Source organism: Centropristis striata, chromosome 2, assembly GCF_030273125.1.
Source record: "Centropristis striata isolate RG_2023a ecotype Rhode Island chromosome 2, C.striata_1.0, whole genome shotgun sequence".
In the NCBI taxonomy this organism is placed as follows: domain Eukaryota; kingdom Metazoa; phylum Chordata; class Actinopteri; order Perciformes; family Serranidae; genus Centropristis; species Centropristis striata.
Genome location: NC_081518.1, coordinates 3364935 through 3386056, shown reverse-complemented (window position 1 = coordinate 3386056; position 21122 = coordinate 3364935). Strand labels below are relative to the sequence as shown.

Sequence of the window (21122 nt, the reverse complement as noted above, 5' to 3'; positions counted from 1 at the left end):
ATTATTTGTTTCTTACCAAGATAAAAAAAAAAACTTTAGATGTAGAAGTGTTAGATCATTCATCTTGTTTTAAGAGTTAATTTCTTATTTTAAGTGTTCAACATGCTTATTTCTAGATTTAACAATCTTAATTTAAGAAATCTTGTCAAGGTAAATTATCTGTCCATGCAGCAAGATCATTTCCCTCAGATTTAGTGTTTTTATCTGGTTTTTAGACACACCTTTTTTTGCAGTGCATCTTTTCCTCTGCAAAAAGTTTCATGGTTTGAACTTCCAGAAAAAGGTTTGATAAGCATCTTTTTTAGCATCACTGCTGCTGGGAACTACAAATATAATAATATGGGTGTCTGGTTAGATCAAAAACTCACATTCAAATTTCATATTGACATACTTACAAGTAAATTAAAACAATAAATCGGATACTTGTACAGAAACGAAGCAAACTTCCCCCAGTTCTGTAGGAAACAGATCATTCAGGCTGTCTTTTTATCACTTCTGGATTATTCTGATGTTATCTATAGACATGTTATGCCTCCAGTCTCACCTCACTGGACTCTTTTTATCACTGGTGACAGTTACTCCACCCATCATTGACTCCTATACAACAAGGTGGGATGGCAACTTTATCTGTGAGACGAGACATGCATTGGTTCCTTTTCATTTATAAAGTCTTGATAGGCGACATGCCACCAAACCTCAGCACTTTATTAAACTGGTCACATAGTAATTATCCAACACGCTCAACACAATTATAACTATGGGCCAGTTTAAAATTATGAAAACCAATAACTCTGCCTTTCACTGTAGCTGTTTTTAATGTTTTTGCATGTGTTTTGTCTGTGTTGTTTGTTCTTCATTGTGTTTTCTCTGTACTAAATGAGGAGTTGCCCTCAATGATTCCTCGAGAAATAAATAAAGGATAAATGAAAAAAATAACTTTCCACAGTAACGAGACTCTCACTCCTGATGTTGTTGCTGAGCAGCTTCACTGCAGCTTTGGGAACGACACCAGCATGAAATAAATGGTTTCTTAGTTTACTTAATGCTGTATTTCTTTTTTTTTAATGTCTCTTTAAGATGATGGAGTCCCACGGCCATCAAGATCGATGTCCCTCACCCTGGGGAAGGTAAGCTCTTCCAAGTGATGTTTTTTTTGGTGCTGAAATAATTAGTCCATAAATCAACTTTGTAATAATTGGTTTATCATCATCTAAAAGTTATTTAATAAGCACATTCTCTGATTCCAGCTGTGAGGTTGTATTTTGAGATAAACGATTATGTCAGCATGCTAACATGTTCACAGTGACATGTTAATATGTTGATATAAGCAGGTATTATGTTTATCATGTACACCATTCTGGTTTTGTATGTCAACATGCCAAGATTTTCTAATTAGCACTAAACACACTATAACCACATGCTGTCCTGTTTTTGAAGTTCAAGTTTGTTCAGCTCTTTTTTACATTTTACTCACAGTGGCCTTGTATCTAAAACATATAAAAATTATGTCTTTTGTGCAGTATATGACATAAATCACAAAAAAGGAAAAGAGGCAAGTTGAATTTCTCTAATCATTTTTTTTTTAAATTCGAATAATATGGAATTTATTTAAACAACACTTTTCCAAGAGCCCACAAGTGTAATATTGAAGAAGAAATTGGTTCTCGACGTGCTGTACATATTGAAATATTTGCATTTTTACAACCTTTACTTGCAACCTCTCCTGTCCTGTCCTCTCCTCTCTGCTCTGTGTAAACAGTCTCTCTGATTTTCAGTGAATATTTGTCATGTGACCGTTTGTCTCAGCAGAAATCAGAACAGAAATCACAAAGGTGCCAAGAAACTAGAAACTAGTCTCAACTTGAGGTTGACCGTTAAAGACATTTTACTAACTGTTGTTATTGGTGGAGCTGATGGCTCTGATAGGCTGATGGCTGTGCAGACTCCACCCCCAAGACAGTTTAATGAGTTAATTTGTTTTACACCTAGAAGGGGCATAACGGCGCCCTGAAGGTAACAGAGAGAATTCAGCCTCAAGGGCCTGGCTCGGCTCGGCTCAGGGAGGCTAAAAGTCTCTCTGCTTTACGGAGGATTTGCTGGTTGCAAAAGTAACTTAAGTCTCTTAGTTTTACTCTGGTAATCTTAGAGCAGGACTTCACAATACTAGTCAGGCTGTTTCTGTCTTTGACTGAAAAACAATGAAACCAACAGATAAAGGAAAAACCAACATGGTCTCACAGAAATCCGTGAAATAGCCACGGAATAGCCACGGAATCACTCAAATGGCTATTCCAACCACTGGCTATTCCAACCACTGGCTATTCCAACATACAAAGTGATTATGTACATTCACTGAGTGAATATTTAGAAAATAAAACATATATTTCTTGCTAGAAATGTGATCAAAATCCATTTTTATGCAGAAACTAAGTCAAAATATTGATTTTTTCACTAAAAATGAGAGAGTGACTTGGAACAAACCAATAGGAACAAATATCAATGGGATAGCCACGGGATATGACTGTCATTAACTTGCATTGTAGCGAAATCCGTGTCAGTTTCACGGAAATTTGAGTGATTCCATGGCTATTCCATGGATTTCTGTGAGACCAGTTTCGGAAAAACACATAAGACTCTCAATTAATGCTTGATAAAAACGACAGAGTTTAACAGGCATGACAGAGAAGATGAATTCTCTGTGGTCCTCGCTTTACTATAACATCACATTTGAGATGGTCGTCAAAAAAGGTCCCCAAGTATTTGTATGATGAAACAATTTCAACTTTTTTGTCTCTTGTTTCATGTTTGTAGTTGTAAATGTCTAGCCTGAGTAAATGTCCCAAAACTTATCAACTTCTGTTCTAATTCTCCGTCCTCACCACTGGCTGGTGTCTTCTCTTTCCTCTCCAGGCTCTGCCCAGACGCAGGGTGAGCGTGGCGGTGGTGCCTAAGTTTAACCTCCTCAACATCCCGGGTCAGACTCCAGCCACGGCCGGCCCGGCCCCCAACGCAGGCCCCAACGTGGGACCCGCCGCTGGGGCCGCTCTTCCTGTTCTGGTAGGACTTCCTGTTCTGTCCTGTCGGGAAATTACATATCAAACATTTAATGCCGTGTCAGACTAACTGCTGAGTGGACATTATGTACAATGGGTCAGTATGTAGGAGTCATCTTGGGACACTTGCTTGTGAAATAGTTCATTTTCAGGACATCGGATATTGTTCCAGTGTTTCTTTTTGTTCATAATGATAAATAGTGTTTTTGGAATGAAAACCTTCTTACTCATATTACTGTAATTTACTGGTTACTAGTGCAGTGCCCGTAGGAAGTATGTATTCGTAAATTACATGAAATAATAACAGTAATTTATTTTCATTTTCATTTATCATTGGTGTAGGCCCAAATCAATTTGTATTCTTCAATTGTAAAAATGTGTGGTTTATAAAGTAGTAAGTAAAAAAGTAAAAACAGTAGCAGTAAAAACATTTTCTTTCAACATTTTAGTCAACTAAAATGTGCATCATAGCTTGTGAAAGTCTATGGCCGGGCACCTTAACCTCTAAATTTTACAAAATTCAAGTTTTGATTTGAGTTTCTCTTGCCAGGATATGTTTCTTAACATATTTCTCAGGAGTCTCGCCTCTTATTTGCACTTGGTCCTCACTGCATTCTGACAAAACCTTATCAATAACCGCTCATTATGGCCTATTAGTAATGTTGGTAGGCTAATTAGGCTTCAATTAAGGCTGTCAATTCAAAGATTTTGTCTCTTTTTTTGGCAAACAATAGCTCTTTTGTTAGTAAAGGTTGATATACTATATTGCATGTAAGTATCTCATATCAAATTATTATGGGCATTACGCTAAGCAACATGAATGTCATCCCTGAATTACATAGTAATGCAACATAAGTAGTGAATAAAGCTAAATCTACGCTTAGCATGCTAATCGCTAATAACAGAATTTGCACATTACATGCAGACCACAACAACGTCTGCAACTCCATAAAACACTTACTTTTCATAAGGTACCACACCATCCAGCACATACACATTGAACATTGAACCCCAACTCAAAGATATAAGTAACAACAACCCACAAACTTGTTTTTGAGCAGACAACTGGCTTCCTTTGTTGTGCTAACTTACATTATTGCCCTAAATGTCAATCATTTATATTTCCAAGTTTTACCAATTTAAATCACTGTTTTAGGCCTAAAAAAAATACAAGTTGGCTTTTTTTGCAGTGTGTGTTTCAATAATAGCAGTAAACTTCTTTCACACTATTCTACTTCTACTTTCCCCTGTAGTGTGAAACCAACGATGTGAAAGTCAACACCCCCACAGAGGCAGCACAGCCAGCAGCAGAATGGTATGTTTCATGTACTTTTATGTACTCGACTGCATGTACAGCTTGTGCACATACCTTAGCTTGATTCCCAAGGACGCCACACGGCCCCTGAAACAATGGGCCCGAGCCTGTAATCACGCTTATCAAAACCTCTTTCTGCTGCAGTGGGACCTTTGTCTTGTTTGTGTGGCCTTCAGGATGTTTTACTGCCCCAGTGGGGTGAAAATAACCCTGACAGCATAAAAAATAATCGAACCCTGCTGCACTTGATGGATATTCTATCCTGGGTTGTAATCTAAACATTTGTGCAAAGAGTTTGACAGAGTCCAGGCGCGAGGCTGCGATCATATCCTGGTTATAAAGAGCCTGAGTGGAGATCTCAAGTGTCTCCGTGTTCTGAGAGGAGACGAGAATAGCAATAACAAATGTGCAAAGTGCCAGCTCCATTTTTTTCTCCCCTCTTTGTGTCTGTAATGCACGCCACCTCTCAGCCAGCTCACTGCAAAAAAGGTTGTTTTTTGTTTGACGTGTTACAATATTAATGTTCTCATTATTTATCTTATATTTCCATACTTTTTTTGTAATGTTTCATTATGTGTGAAGTTATGTGCTAGATACTGAAAGTGATTAAGCCTTTCTTTAAAATGATTTTTGCTTCTTTTTGCCTTGTGCCCATCTGTTCTAATATTAGATATCTCTCATTGCTAAATGTGAAATTTAAATGCTAATGAAGTTACATTTCATAATGCATACACTGCAAAAAAAGGTGTGTCTAAAAACAAGATCAAAACACTAAATCTGAGGGAAATGATCTTGAATGCTTAAAATAAGAGATTAACTCTTAAAACAAGAAAAATTATCTAACAATTTTAAATCTGAAGTTTCTTGGTAAGAAACAAATAATCATCAGGTCACTCTGCTCGGGCCAGTTCATCGCTGCTGGCAGCTTTAATTTATCTCTGCTGTACATTTTTTGTCTTTTTTGGTCATTTTGTGACCTAAAGAAGATGTAAAAATACACAAAATGACAAAAAAAAGACACAAAAAAGACACAAAAAGATGTAAAATGACCAAAAAAGAAACAAAAGATGTAAAATCACTAAAAAGAAATAAAAAAAAACACCTAAAAAAGACACAAAAAGTTTTTTTTATCTTGGTCAGAAACAAATAATTGTCAGGTCACTCTGCTCGGGCCAGTTCATCGCTGCTTTAATTTATCTCTTTTGTACATTTTTTGTCTTGTTTGGTTATTTTGTGACTTAAAGAAGATGTAAAAAGACACAAAATGACCAAAAAAAGACACAAAAACACAAAAAAACACACAAAAAAAGACCCTAAAAGTTTTTTTCAGAGAAACAAATAATTGTCAGGTCACTCTGCTCGGGCCAGTTCATCGCTGCTTGCAGCTTTAATTTATCTTGTTTTAAGAGTTAATTTCTTATTTTAAGTGTTCAACCTGCTTATTTATAGATTTATAAATCTTAATTTAAGAAATCTTGTCAAGGTTAATTATCTGTCCATGCAGCAAGATCATTTCCCTCAGATTTAGTGTTTTTATCTGGTTTTTAGACACACCTTCTTGCAATGAGCTTGAGTTTGTCCACTTTAAAACAAGGCCACGGTGTTGTGATGGAACCTAAATGTTCACTCCTCTCGGTTTTATAACGCCTGCCGTGATGCTGCTGCTGTCAAGAGGCTGATTGTTCTTTCCCATCTGAAACAATGCAGTGGAAAGAGCGTGTCGGAGCAGGAAAGCGAGCCAGCCAAGCCTCCAGTCAACTTAGAGGAGATCAGAGCCGAGATCAGAGCCGAGCTCAAGGCAAAGATCGAGGAGGAGGCGTACAATAAAGGGTGAGGCCCTCTCCTCATCCTTAACGACACAAACACTGTTTCACACAAGCATCATCATAAATCAACACGTTTATGGGACTGTGTGCAGGTGGATCTAATGTGAAGGATAAAGATACTAGATCAAACCTGCCTGATGACAGGACATCAATATTAATACTGTATATGTTAGGTCTTGCTGGTTAATGTTATTATTTCAAATGCAGCCTCCAGGAAGGATTGAAGCAAAGCAAAGTGCTGCAGGAGGAGAAGCAGGAAGAGGAAAATGCTGCAGAGAAACTGCTGGAATCAAAAAATAAGGATGAAGAGAGCGGATACAAGAGAAGGACGAACAGGTAAAAACACAATCTGCTGATTTAAAAAGACAGTAAGCAGACCAAATGACCAGACATCAAGTTTGATTCATAAAGAAAAAAACTAAAAATGTGCTGTCTCGACTGTACAGGTACATCTGAAAAAATTTGAATATCGTGAAAAAGTTCAATATTTTTTGTCAATCATATTTCAAGCCTGTTTTGCTTGTAATTTTGATGATTCTGGCTTAGAGATAATGACACAAAAATTACCAAAAAAAAAAGACACATAATTACCAAAAAGATATAAAATACCAAGGAAATACATAAAATGTCTAAATAGTTACCAAAAAGACACAAAAATGACCAAAAGAAGACACAAAATGACCAAAAAGAGACACAAAATACCAAGGAAATACATAAAATTACCAAAAAATGACGTAAAATGACTAAAAAAAGACACAAAATTACCAAAAAGAGACACAAAATACCAAGGAAATACATAAAATGTCTAAATAGATACAAAAAAAGACACAAAATGACCAAAAAAAGACACAACATTACCAAAAACAGACACAAAATACCAAGGAAATACATAAAATTACCAAAAAATTACGTAAAATGACCAAAAAAAGACACAGAATTACCAAAAGAGTTGGGCTTCCTCTTGCATGAATTACTGTATTAATACAGCATTGACTTCATGTGCCTGTACAGTCGAGACAGCACATTTTTAGCTTTTTTGCTAAATAATAAATATTAAGATCTGTCATTTAAAGAACACACATGTGAGACAGTTGACAGCAAAGAAAACGATGTATATTAAACTTCATGAGGTGAATATCTCCACAGGAGGATGGAGGAGGTTGAAAATGACCAGTCTTCAAGTTTGATTCATAAAGAAAAACACTAAAAATGTGCTGTCTCGACATCTCCAAAAATTAGAATATCGTGAAAAAGTTCAATATTTTTTGTCAGTTATTTCAGAAAGTGAGACTCATACATTATATAGATTCATTACACATAGAGTGAAATATTTTAAGCCTGTTTTGCTTGTAATTTTGATGATTCTGGCTTAGAGATAATGACACAAAAATTACCAAAAAATATACACAAAATTACCAAAAAGAGACATAAAATACCAAGGAAATACATAAAATGTCTAAATAGATACAAAAAAGACACAAAATGACCAAAACAAGACACAAAATTACCAAAAAAGACACAAAATGACCAAAAAGAGACACAAAATACCAAGGAAATACATAAAATTACCAAAAAATGACGTAAAATGACTAAAAAAAGACACAAAATTACCAAAAAGAGAAATAAAATACCAAGGAAATACATAAAATGTCTTAATAGATACAAAAAAGACACAAAATGACCAAAAAGACACAAAAATGACCAAAAAGACACAAAAATGACCAAGAAAAGACACAAAATGACCAAAAAGGCATACAAAATACCAAGGAAATACATAAAATTACCAAAAAATGACGTGAAATGACTAAAAAAAAGACACAGAATCACCAAAAGAGCTGGGCTTCCTTTTGCATGAATTACTGCATTATTACAGCGTTGACTTCATGTACCTGTACAGCACATTTTTAGTTTTTTGCTAAATAGTAAATATTAGAATCTGTCATTTAAAGAACACACATGTGAGATTGTTGACAGCAAAGAAAATGATGTTTATTAAACTTCATGAGGTGAATATCTCCACAGGAGGATGGAGGAGGTTCTGGTTCTTCTCGGTCGGTTCTGTCCGAAGATCCCGATGAGTCGGCGCCTCCTCTGGACCGCCCTGACGCTCTTCGTGGCCATGTGTCTGGTCATCAGTATTTTTACCTTCTTCAGCGGCTACTACAACCGCCGCGAGGACACGTAAGGACGAGGTGAGACGAAGATCTTTGGACTGAGACTAGCAGAACAACCAAAGAACCGGAGAGCAGAACAGAACCTGTCTCTGCCAGTTTACCATATCACCACCAACGGACCCACTTGAATCCTCGACCCTGACTCTCCAGGGACAAAGACGTTTTGGGAGGCTTTATGGAGAATATTGTCTTAGTTAACAGCATTAAGTTATGAGGTGGCGAGAAAAAGTAATTCTGTTTAGGGACCAATAATATAGTGTGATGATATATAGGCTTCATATTTAATGATTCGGGTTCTTTTTCATGATGAATGTGGCACTTTTAATGCCACAATAGAAAAAAAAAGGGTATATTTATCTACACTCTAATATAATCTCTCAGGTCCAATAGATAATAAAAACCCCTGAGAGATTTTGAACTAATATTTAAAGATATAGAAAATAAAGGAATGTTTTTGTTGAATTTCTATAATGTGTATTTAAATACTAAATAAAATATTTTAAGCACATTCCAAAGTAGTTCCTTAAGTGCAATATTTTTGCAGTTGATGGTTCTCGTTTGTGCCGTTTTGGATCGTCTTCAGAGCACTGAGAGGTTTTATCTGTGTATGAGAGCACTGTGTAGCTGTCTGAGGCTTATTTTTATCTTCTCTGCACATGTTGTTGTTTGTTCTTTGTGGATTTGATGCTCTGCCACTTCACCTTGAAATAAAGGTGCGTGAAAAGATGTTGGAGTCATTTTTGGAGTCATTGGTGCTATGATCCCTCTTCTAGTGTCTAACAGAAAAATGTATTTCAAACATTAAAAAAAATAGAAATGATCAAGTAATATTTAATATTTATAGAAAAAAATGGAAATGATCAAGTAATATTTAGGGCCACGGGGCAATCGCACCGAGCACTATTTTTATACTGTGAATTTTTTCTTCTTCCTCTTCCGGACACAATTTCGTCCCGCTACTAGTCCTACAACTCGAAGAGTTATATATCAAAATGTGCGGTTTGATCGGGATTGGTGTGCTATTACTTTTTTCTACGGAATACGAATTTTTCGCGACTTACATCGCGAAAAACTGCACAAAATTTTGCATTGAAATGAATGGGATGGCTGAAAAAAAAATTAGCGAAAAAGAACAATAATTGGAGATTTTTAAACGTCTACTTCTCCGGCATTATTGCACCTAGAGACTCCATTTAAACTTTAAACAGTAGACACAAGTCTTGTGTATCGGTGTATTAATCCACGTTTCGATAGGTCATATAGTTTTTTATCAATCCCTGTTCAATGACCATGATCATTTTTGGAGAAATTCTGAGATTATAATGGGTGTGTATTGCGTGGAATGTTCGTGTCACAGTGTGTGACATCATCGCCAGAGTGTAGAGGGAGAGAAAAAATTATCAAAAAATAAATTTGAAAACTGCGCTCCAGGCCGCAAATTCCAGTCTACAGAAATAATTTATACATAGAAACGTAGGAAAATTAGTCTTCTCACTCACAATCCTCTGGTAAAGCTGTCAGAGTTATAGTTTGGGCGTAGGACGCACAGATGATCCACCAACACGCACCAACAGCCTCATTGGCTCCCATATTAAAAACGCAGGAAGATTCTACAGCGGCAGTTCATTTCTGTTGATTGCACTGCACTGATTGGTCGAACCCAAAGCCTTTGATCCTTTGAAGCCTACAGGCAACATTCAGACAAGAAACTGGTTTAAAAAAGTTCCTTTTATGATGTTTTTTAAATTTAAAATGTTATGTATTGTTCCGTGTTGAAGCTACTGAATCTTTTACACATGTTTAATAAATAAATGATGTTAAAATTAATTTAAAAAACTTTCATATCCATTAATTCGTACAATGTTGCCTATGGGCAAAAAAACCCACATTTTTTTTCCTAACTGGTATCATAATGTGTACCATAGAGGGTAAAAATTCCATCCTAATCTCATTGGAGAACCTCAGTCCACTCAGGAAACCATTACATGTAATTTAACTCCAGCAGAGTGACCCCGAAGACACAGAACCACCTGAGGAGCAGTAAATATCGTGTCTTCCCGAGGCTCCTGGTGCTCATTCATTCTGCCCTCATTGACACCTCACAGCAGAAAAAAACAAAGCAGCGTGTTCGTCAGCTCTGCGTCATTTCCTGACGTCGGGCCGTGTGTGGAGATGTTTTTGTGGAAGTGGGATGTCGCCGTGTGCCAAAGGCTCATCAGAGGATCCAGAGATCATCAGCATGTTCATGACTGAGTGGATCCCCACGGGAGGAAATCATATGGACACAGTTCCCAGTTCACATGTCAGCAACAGTGCAAATCACTTTCTTTATGAGGACAAGAGGTATTCTCACTCAAACACAACAAAGGTATTGATTATGTTATATTTTATGTATTTTGTTTAAAAAATGTTCAGTTTTATATTCAAGACATGTAAAAGCAAGGCAAATATTAGTGCATAAAGAGAGAATGTTCACCGACGTAGATATGTCACGTATATAACACGTCCTCACACCTAAACCTAACTGTTGCAGTGATTAACAATGATATACTCCATGAAGCATATGCCCTCAAATTTTCCACCAAACCCTTGGCTACTTATTAGTGAAGTTCTTAACTCTGAAAAGGTACGTTTCCACTTTAGTTCAATACCCAGAATGAGGCGGGTTTCCCTCGTCGAAATGCCCTTAATTGAATGTATGTAAGTAAGTAAGCAAGTAAGCAAGCAAGCAAGCGAACATAACACAATTAAAACACAATGAAACATACTAATTATAAAAAATGTGCAATGCATGGTGGTCATCCAAATGCCTGTCTAAAAAGATATTTGGTCTTAAGGTGTCAAAAAAGGTAAAAAAGCAAGATCTGGTCAACTGTTTTATATGTTTGTCAAACAATGTTGACTGATCAAAAAACACCCCTAAGTTACGGAGGTTAGAGCGGACAGCAGAAGAAAGCGGCCCAACGGATCTGCTCCTTCTATCTCCGCGTCTCCTTCCTTATTGTTTAAGTGTCTCCCGTGTTTAATCCGTCGCATATGTGATCACGGTCGAAACTGTTGCTAAGCGATTATGCGACGATCGGAAAACCTCTGGAGTCTCTAAATCCCTCTGGGGGCCTTTTTTTAATGTAGACATGCTGAGTGAGCAGACATTTGCGTGGCCTGAGACTTTCCAAGCGACCAGTTTTTACCCTGATGGAAACACGGCTAAAGATCGCCAAATATACACCGTTTATCTTAGAAAGAAACTGTAAAAACAGGCATTATCATCAAAATTTAAACTTTCCAAGAGTCCTTGAACAGATCATAGATTTTGAGAGTTTCCATGAGAAACTAAAACGAAGCTTAAAATTGTGATATTTCTGTCAAAATCACTTTATTCTACATGTTTCTTTTAAAACACTGTCAAAACTTGTTTGGAAGTATAAGTCGTTTTTTAACCCATTAAATTAGCCAAAACAACTTTATAAAGTGATATGTAAGGGCCAACGTCAGCTAGCTTGCTTTATCCGTAACACTTTGACAAATATACTTTGAAAATCAGACAGAACTGCAGGCTGTTACACAGAGCAGAGGGGAGAGGACAGGAGAGGTTCCAAGTAGAGGTTGCAAAAAATGCAAATGGTTTAATACGTATAATTTTTTCCCTTTTATTCAAGTTTTCAAAAACAATTTATCAGAGAAATTCAACTAGGGTTTCTCATGATTTATGTCATGATAACTGTGATACTGCACAGTGAAATACAAGGCCACAGTGAGCAAAACACCCTGAAACAGCTCGGGGTTCAGATTGTTAAATCCCAAAACAATCCAGTTTAAATAAGCATCAGTATCCTTAAACATGAACTCATTTCATTTTGCCTTCCACATCATGATTGAGGCTTTATCTTCTGTTGACACATTAGTTTTATCTGTGTGTCTCCTGAGTCCTGCTCCGAGAACATATGATGGCTTTTGATCTGACCTATGAGCAGTACTTCCCTCTTCCTCTTCCTCTACTTTCTGGCAGTGACAGAGTCACACACCCCAGTGGGCAGCATCAACTCTATTTAACCCTGTCATCTGGCTCTCTGCTCATAAACACAGCGACACTTGTCGTCCTCCTGCATTCATCAGACTCTCACCTTAAAGTCATGAAGATGATCCTGCTCTGCATCGTATCCGTGTTGGTATCTACTCCAGTCTTCTCTGGTCAGAAGATTGACAGAAGCCGCATCAGAAGTAAGTCATTTACATTTAGAGTTTTATTTTATTTTACTTTTACAACTCTGCAACTCCTCTTCCTAAAGACTTAGATAGACTTTATTTTCATGCAGTTATACATAAAATATGCACATGTCATTGCATTGGCTTTTATATAAATTTTAAAACTGTAAAAATAGAATATTTATAGTGCACAGAAGCGTAGCAGCAGAAAGTGTTTTTGTACACAGACAATAGACACAACAAGCATAAAATATAAAAATGACAACAAAATTTAAAGATGACACTAAAATACAAAAATTTAAAATTTAATTAATAAAAAAAAGTTTTTACTGAATTTCCGCTTGAATTTAAAATCTAATTAATTTAAAAAAATTAAGATATTTTTTAAAATACTGAATTTCCCCTTGATAAATAGTCATTTTTTAAAATTTGAAATTACAATAAAATATAAAAATTACAATAAAATACAAACATTTTTAGTTTAATTAATTTAAAATATATATTTTTTTACTGAATGTCTACTTGTGGATAAATAGTTATTTTATTTTATTGTTAAATGAGAATAAAATATGAAAATTACAATAAAATATAAAAATTACAATAAAATATGAAAATGACAATAAAATATAAAAATTACAATAAAATACACATTTTTTAAATTTAATTAATTTTAAAAATATATTTTTTTTAATTATTGACTTTCCCCTTGTTGATAAATAAAGTATTTTGATTTGAAATTACGATAAAATATAAAAATGACAAGGTATCTTATGGTGTCTTAATCTAAAAATGTTATATTTTCTGTTTCCAGTGTTCCCAGCAGCAAACAGAAGCATCGCTGGAGTTTTCCAGGTGAGCAGTTTAAACTACCTGAACCAGCCTCAGTACGCCTTCAACGCCTCCGACGCCCGTCAGCTCTGCTCGTCTCTCGGAGTCTCCATCGCCTCTAAAGCTCAAGTCCAGGACGCTCTGGACCGAGGACTAGAAACCTGCAGGTAGGACCAGAGAAGACACATCACCTCAGTCATCTCAGAAGAGCTGAGAATGAGAAGGGCTGATTTATGTGTCCTGTTTTGTTCTTCTTCAGGTTCGGATGGATTGATGAACATTTTGCAGTCGTTCCTCGTATCCACGCTCTTTCTAACTGTGGCAAGAACGAGAAGGGCCTGGTGCCTTGGAGAGCTTCTGTTACACGCAAATTTGATGTGTTTTGCTTCAATGAAACAGGTTTGATATACTTTTTATATGCATTTCTCCCAAGAGCAGAACATGCAACAGTTAATTAAAGATATTATGCATCCTATTCCTAACACCCCCTGCCTTATTGTTCTCAGTAGGTATTAGCTTATATTAATGTAAATTAATTCTTGCCTAAAAAGTCTAACTGCAGTAACTAAAAGGGTAAAACTGAGAAAAACTGCTTTAAAGATTTTTAAAGTTTTTTGTAAAAAGTGATATATGACACTTATTTCTACATGTATTAATGATGTAATGTTTATGCTCAAAAATCATGATGATTTATTTGACCTTTGACCCCCAAAAGGTTCTAATAGTAATGCAAAAACAGAATGGAGTAACTATAATGTTGCTGTCTTCTTTCAGCTTTTATATTTTGTTTTCAGTGAATAAAACATTTTCAAATTGATTTTGATAGAAGTGTATTTAAAAAGTGTTTAAAAACTCTACTATCTTCAAAGATGTGCGTATTAGACTTAATATTATAAAGAAATGTTATATTTTAGTCTTAAAATAATTTTATCTCACGTTTTAACTTCAGCACTATCTAGATAATAATTTCCCTTTCAAATAAACTTAATTAAATTAATATATATATCCAAAGCAGACTGTGTTAAGTGCAATTACTGCTTGGTTTTGAGTTGGATTTTGTGGTTTTTATATCATTATTTCTCTGAAATAAAGCAAAATTGAAATCTAAAACTGTGTGACAAGATAAAACAGACATCAAGGAGTTCATTTTCAGTTATAACTCAGTTTTGACCAAAAATGTAGTTACTGCAGTTAGACTTGGGAGGGCAGAGTAGGTATTAACTCACATTTTCACAGAATTTGTACTTTTACTTTGCACAACAACTTTTACAAGAAATGAATCTTAGTTGTTCTGAAATTGTGGACATCTTACAAGGTTTGTTTAAACCTTGACAACTGTGTTTATTTTACACTATTTTGTAATAAATCCATCAACTAAATCGGTAGCATTACTGCCAGAAAACCCATTCAGACAGGCCTGTTTAATATAATCCAGCTGCACAGGGACATCACTATCAGTAAATAATTACAAATAGGAAGCAGAAACATTTTGTGATAAACATGCATTTATCAAATGGTATGCAGCTTTATCTAATCTCTCATGGCCTTTGTGTGCATGTACAGATGCAGAGAGACAATTGAAGGATACAACAACTGAGGCAGTGAGCTCCACCCGGAGCACGCTCTCTACGTCCTCCTCCACCCGTCTAACTTCTTCATCCTCCACTCCTAAAACCTTAGACAACGAGGTGGAACCAGCCCGGTTCGTTAGCACCACACAAAGCTCTACTGGAGGTAAAGTATGACAAGATTAAAGGAATTGGGGTAACACTTTATAATAAGGTCCTTAATAACCATTAATTAACAAGTAATAAGGCATTGTTCTCACTTTAGATCCGGTAGTTACAAAAAGCATAGTTAACTTATAGTTAACTTATAATAGATGAGCAATAAAGTATATTTTAATATCAATAAGCAAACAAAATAAGATTAATAAAGGCATGGCAAAGACATAATGGGTGGGTCATGGGTGTTTGTAATGCCATTATTAACACTTATATAAGCTTATAAACACACCATAAGGTTAATAAGCATCTTGTAAGGACTTACAAGGGCCTTATTACTTGTTAATTAATGGTTATTACAAGGACCTTAATATAAAGCGTTACCGGAATTGGTAACACTTTATATGAGGGAACACATATTCAACATTAATTAGTTGCTTATTAGCGTGCAAATAAGTAACATATTGGCTCTTAATGAGTCATTATTAAGTAGTTATTAATGCCTTATTCTGCATGGCCTTATTATACAACCAGTAAGACATTAACTAAGAGTTTTCCCTCAATAACCTCAGAATTATTGATTATTAGTAATAAGTAAGGAAGTTGTTGTATATGAGTTATGATCTTAATATGTTTACTTTGTATGGACTTTATAATCTCTACATAGCGGTGAACGTAACCATGGAAATGGCAAATAGTCGCAAAGTGACCCATTTTGTAGAGTAATGCCATTTTCAGTAATGCCGTTTCGAAAAGGGTCTAAAAACAAGATAAAAACAGTAAATCTGAGGGAAATGATCTTGCTGCATGGACAGATAATTTACCTTGACAAGATTCCTTGAGTTAAGATTGTTAAATCTAGAAATAAGCATGTTGAACACTTAAAATAAGAAATTAACTCTTAAAACAAGATAAATTATCTAACAGTTCTAAATATAAGTTGTTGTTTTTTTTTATCTTGGTAAGAAACAAATAATTTGCATATATATATATATATATATATATATATATATATATATATGTATATATATATATATGTATATATGTATATATATATATATATATATATGTATATATATATATATGTCCATACAAAATAAAGCATATTAAGATCATAACTCATATACAACAACTTCCTAACTTACTACTAATAACCAATAATTCTGAGGTTATTGAGGGAAAACTCCTAGTTAATGTCTTACTGGTTGTATAATAATGCCATGCAGAATAAGGCGTCAATAACTACTTAATAATGACTCATTAAGAGCCAATATGTTACTTATTTGCATGCTAATGAGCAACTAATTAATGTTGAATATATGTACCTTAATATAAATTGTTACCAAGGAATTGATGCTATGGAGGAGCTTGTTGTCATATTTAACTCATACTACACAGAATATACAGTACAAGTTAAAGTACCAAACTACAAAAAATAACTTTTTTCATCTGACTAATGTCTTTTTATCTTTCCAGGAAAGGCCATACTCATCATCTCAACATGTGCTCTTCTCCTGGTCGCAATAATCATCCTCGTATATGTAACAATGTGAGTGATTTTCCATATAAACATACTTTATATCATACTGAGATTTTACGTGATTAAAGGTACTATGTGTAATTTTTATAAGATCCTCATTAAAAGTGACTCTGGTGGCGGTAAAAAGAACTGCAGTCAGCAAAAAAAATGTCAAAACCCACATAAAAGTCAACAGAATTGAATAACATATAACTCTAAAGTAATTAATAATGAAAAGCCAGATTCCCCAAATAAATAAATATGCATGATAATTTAAAATTAATCACGTTTTTTTTATGTTAAATCTCGACCTGAAAAGCAACTAAAACTGTCAAAAGGTAAATGTAGTGGAGTAAAAAGTACAATATCTGCCTCCAAATGTAGTGAAGTAGAAGTTTAAAGTTACATAAAATGGAAATACTCCAGAAAAGTACAAGTACTTCAAAATTGTACTTAAGTACAGTACTTGAGTAAATGTACTTAGTTACATTTCAACAGTGCAATTGACAATACAACATGATTAATATGTGTAAATTGCTCCACATAGTGGGCCTCATTCATGAAACGTGAGCAGAACGAATTTGTGTGTAAACCGTTCGCAGACGGAAATTTACGTGCATCTCCGCATTCATCAATATTTTAGTAGCTCCGATCTTTTCGTAGCTACTAACAAAATCTACACATGCTGCTGACCACACGTAGTGCTTGTGTAAATTTAAGAACGCATATAAATAATGCTCGTCACTGTTGGAAATTACAATTTTAATTCATAATGCGTTCTGTTATGTACACAATACGCAGATGCCTTTGAAACATGTGATATAAACATGACAAACGTTTAAAAATATAACATATTTAGTTAAATTAGTTGGCAATTGGCGGGATTAAGATTCAGATTAAACTCATAATTGTGAATTATCTATGTAAATTGACGCATCCTGCCTGCAGTTCTCAGAGGTATCATTAAATTAATTAACGGCAGACAGAAGTAATGCAGGGGTTCAGCGCAGTTGCAAACATGCCAGGTGTTATCGGTGCCATAGACTGCACACACGTACGCATCAAGGCTCCATCCGGTGATGCATTTGCTTACATTAACCGGAAAAACTTTCATTCCGTGAATGTGCAACTGATCTGTGACGCAAAGTGTGTGTTGTTAAACGTTGTGGCACGGTGGCCCGGTGGGACGCATGACGCATTCATCCTGCGTAATTGCGCAGTTGGCACGCGTTTGGAGGATGGAGCTGTGAGAGACGGCTGGCTCATTGGTAAGAATATAGCCTGCATAATCATATGTGTGTGTTATATATGGACTTACCCTTCTATATCCATAGGGGATAGGGGTTACCCACTGACGCCGTGGCTTATGACCCCACTGGCCAGCCCGCAGACACCACAGGAGCATACAATGAGGCGCACGCGGCTACTCGGGCCGTTGTAGAGCGCACCAACGGGGTATTTGGACTCTGAGCGTCCTCCTCCTGTGGCAGATGTACTTTTTTTGTGTGCGCTAATGCGTTTCTTTGCGTCAAGTTTAATGTCAAACCATTTACGTTTAACCTCGGACGTAGTTCTTTGCACTACAGAAACCACATTTACTGCGTCCGTCACCTCCCTCCACGCTTTCGCTTTGCCTGTCCCTGTCACACCACTACTAACAGATGAAAATAAAAAAAATTTTTGGACTCCACTTCTCCCAAAATAACTTCAATCTCCGCTTCGGAAAAAATCTTTTTTCTTTCTCGTTCTTTTTTTCTTTGTGCCATGACTGACAGGTTGACAGGATGCCTCTACACACCTCCTTATATGGTGGTCATTAGCAATTCATGGGCGGGGTTCATGCTAATTGCTGATTATCGGGAGCGCGCTGCCACCTTACGATGGATTGGCATTCATGATCATACACACGTGTTTACGATCAGATCTGAGTTTCCCGCGGCGTTCATGAATCTGGAGTAGGTTTTTAGTAGCGTAGGCTTTTATGTGCAAATCTACGCACAAATCTACTAACGTTTCATGAATGAGGCCCAGTAGCTTTAAATGCTTAATACTTTCTGAAGGACATAAATTAATTAGTTAAGAGTAAGTTGCTTTATATAGCAACTACGTTAGCACAACTTAAAGAAGCTGTACTGTATATCAGCACCAAGGTTATAATAGTTATGGATTTTTCATTATTTTTAGTTTTAATTTCGTTCAAATTCAGTTAGTTTTAATGAGTTTTTAGAGTGAGTTTGCTAGTTTTAATTAGTTTCTATTTTTTTGGAAAATGCTTAGTTTTAGTTTAGTTTTTATTAGTTTTAGTTGTTTTGTAATGGGGTATTTGTTGGGTGCCAGATTCAATAAGGTCACAATAAATGTTCCTTTATTTCCTTTGTCTGATCCATCTCAGCCCCAATAAGTTTATTAAGTCATAAAACCAGATAGATGAAATAGATTTCATATCAACCAAAAAGGTTTAGTATGAAAAAAGTTGACAAAGACGAAAAAGGACATTTTCACTATAATTTCATATAGTTTTGTAACCACAAAATACAGTTTTCAGTTAGTTATATTATATATATATATATATTTTAACTCTCGCTTTTATTTTTATTTCAGTTAACAAAAAGGTTTTTTCAAATCTAGTTTTCGTTAGTTCTCGTTAACTATAATAACCTTGATCAGCACTGTGAATAAACTTCTTTCATGTAGAATCCATAATACTGCATAATAACTCCTTTTGTTCTCATTACATCTTTTAGTGCACTGTTTGATTTGTTTCTTTCTCTTTCTATAAAAGGAGGAGGAGTCAGGCTCTGAGCTCTGAGGTGAAGAAGCAGCAGGAGTTCATCCAGACAGAAGAGTGGACGTGTGTGAAGGAAATAAAGGAAACAACAGAAGCTGCTGAGGAAGAAGAGGAGAGGATAGAAGTGGATGATGAAGAAGCTGCTGAGGAAGAAGAGGAGAGGATAGAAGTGGATGATGAAGAAAGTTAAACATTGTTCTGATGAGATATTTAAAGAAGCACTTCATGGACAAATATTCCTTTCAAGGACTTTGATCTGTCCCTTGTTTTGTATAAAAGTATTGTTGCAGAGTGCCAGAAAAAGGCATTTATTTTTGTATATACAGTATATGTATTATCAGTCATCTGATGTTATTAAATGGTGCAGTTCAGCCACCAGATGGCGATGTTTGCTTTACAAAGAAGTGAAGAGTTTTTATTCTTTTATTCTTTGCAGCTTCAGAAAATGAACGTAAGTGTGCACTGCAAAAAGGTGTAAAAACCAGATAAAAACAGTAAATTTGAGGGAAATGATCTTGCTGCATGGACAGATAATTTACCTTGACAAGATTTCTTAAATTAAGATTGTTAAATCTAGAAATAAGCATGTTGAACGCTTAAAATAAGAAATTAACTCTTAAAACAAGATCAATTATTTAACACTTCTAAATCTAAAGTTTTTTTCATCTTGGTAAGAAACAAATAACCATCAGGTCACTCTGCTCGGGCCAGTTCATCACTGCTGGCAGCTTTAGTTTATCTTGTTTTAACAGTTAATTTCATCATTGTGTCTTTTTAGTGGTCATTTTTACATCTGTTTTGGTCAGTTTGTGTCTTTTTTGGTCATTTCACATCTTTTATTGTTCATTTTGTGTCTTTTTAATGGTCATTATATGCCTTTTTTGGTCATTTTGTGTCTTTTTTTTGTCAATTTGTGTCTTTTTAGTGGCCATTTTTACATCTATTTTTGGTAATTTTTTGTCTTTTTTTCGTCAAATTGTGTATTGTGTGTAAAATAAGAAATGAACCCTTAAAAACAAGATAAATTATCTAACACTTCTAAATCTAAAGTTTTTTTTATCTCGGTAAGAAACAAATCAATGTCAAGTGAAATTATCTGTCCATGCAGCAAGATCATTTCCCTCAGATTTAGTGTTTTTATCTTGTTTTTAGACACACCTTTTTGCAGTGTAAATGCAACATTTTTTTACAATTTTATGCATTAAAAAAGAAGATATAAATCATTATGAACTTAAGTATTTCACAAAACTTAAATATCTTTCCATACAAGCCATTTAAGGAAGAGACAAAGGAAATGTTCCAGACATCATCATCTGTTATCAGAGTTATAAAGCTCTCAACCATAAGTGTTCCTGTGACTGATGTAAAGTTTATACAGTAACTGAAAAACGTCTAGTTTTCATGACATACCCTCCATCTGGAAATGGAGCGTAAGGTACAAATGTTTATACATTGTGGGTTTGTGTAAAGACACAAAGCGTGTTAATGCACTCCTCATGCCGGACCCTCGACAGCTTTTTGTCTAAACCAGGGGTCGGAAACCTTTTCCATGAAAAGAGACATTTTTGGCCAAAAAAAGAAAGAAAAATCCCTCTGGAGCCGCATCTTTGAGCCTTGTAAAGAAAGTAATTTGCCAATTTCTCGCTGCAAATCAATCAATGAAGCACAAAACAAATCTGTCTTTTCTGT

The 21122-nt window shown here is 35.3% G+C and overlaps 2 protein-coding genes across 3 annotated transcripts in view; both read left to right on the top strand.

Annotated features, from left to right (window-relative positions):
- Positions 1-9094, top strand: part of mrvi1 (murine retrovirus integration site 1 homolog) — a 28043-nt gene extending 18949 nt beyond the window's left edge. The window contains exons 15-20 of the mRNA XM_059356701.1: positions 1078-1127; positions 2911-3057; positions 4307-4368; positions 6076-6198; positions 6402-6530; positions 8217-9094. Of these exons, the coding sequence (XP_059212684.1) occupies positions 1078-1127; positions 2911-3057; positions 4307-4368; positions 6076-6198; positions 6402-6530; positions 8217-8379 (674 nt within the window). The 3' untranslated portion in view covers positions 8380-9094. The remainder of the gene's footprint in view (positions 1-1077; positions 1128-2910; positions 3058-4306; positions 4369-6075; positions 6199-6401; positions 6531-8216) is intronic.
- A 3382-nt stretch (positions 9095-12476) lies between these two features.
- Positions 12477-19993, top strand: lyve1a (lymphatic vessel endothelial hyaluronic receptor 1a). 2 transcript variants are annotated; one of them, XM_059356734.1, is made up of 6 exons: positions 12477-12589; positions 13386-13569; positions 13662-13801; positions 14966-15136; positions 16603-16675; positions 19428-19993. In XM_059356734.1, exons 1-6 carry the CDS (start codon positions 12502-12504, stop codon positions 19621-19623), a joined length of 852 nt encoding a protein of 283 aa, XP_059212717.1. In that variant the 5' UTR covers positions 12477-12501; the 3' UTR covers positions 19624-19993. The 2 variants fall into 2 exon arrangements, with proteins under 2 accessions (XP_059212717.1, XP_059212726.1); XM_059356743.1 differs by having other exon boundaries at positions 14966-15141; positions 16608-16675.
- The last annotated feature ends 1129 nt before the right edge of the window (positions 19994-21122 follow it).

Bases quoted from the DNA above. Each gene is read 5' to 3' on its own strand.
- lyve1a (XM_059356734.1), top strand. From the start codon at position 12,502: ATGAAGATGATCCTGCTCTGCATCGTATCCGTGTTGGTATCTACTCCA. The intron at 13,802-14,965 runs GTTTGATATACT...GTGCATGTACAG, and splicing joins GTTTTGCTTCAATGAAACAG to ATGCAGAGAGACAATTGAAG. The intron at 16,676-19,427 runs GTGAGTGATTTT...TTTCTATAAAAG, and splicing joins ATCCTCGTATATGTAACAAT to GAGGAGGAGTCAGGCTCTGA.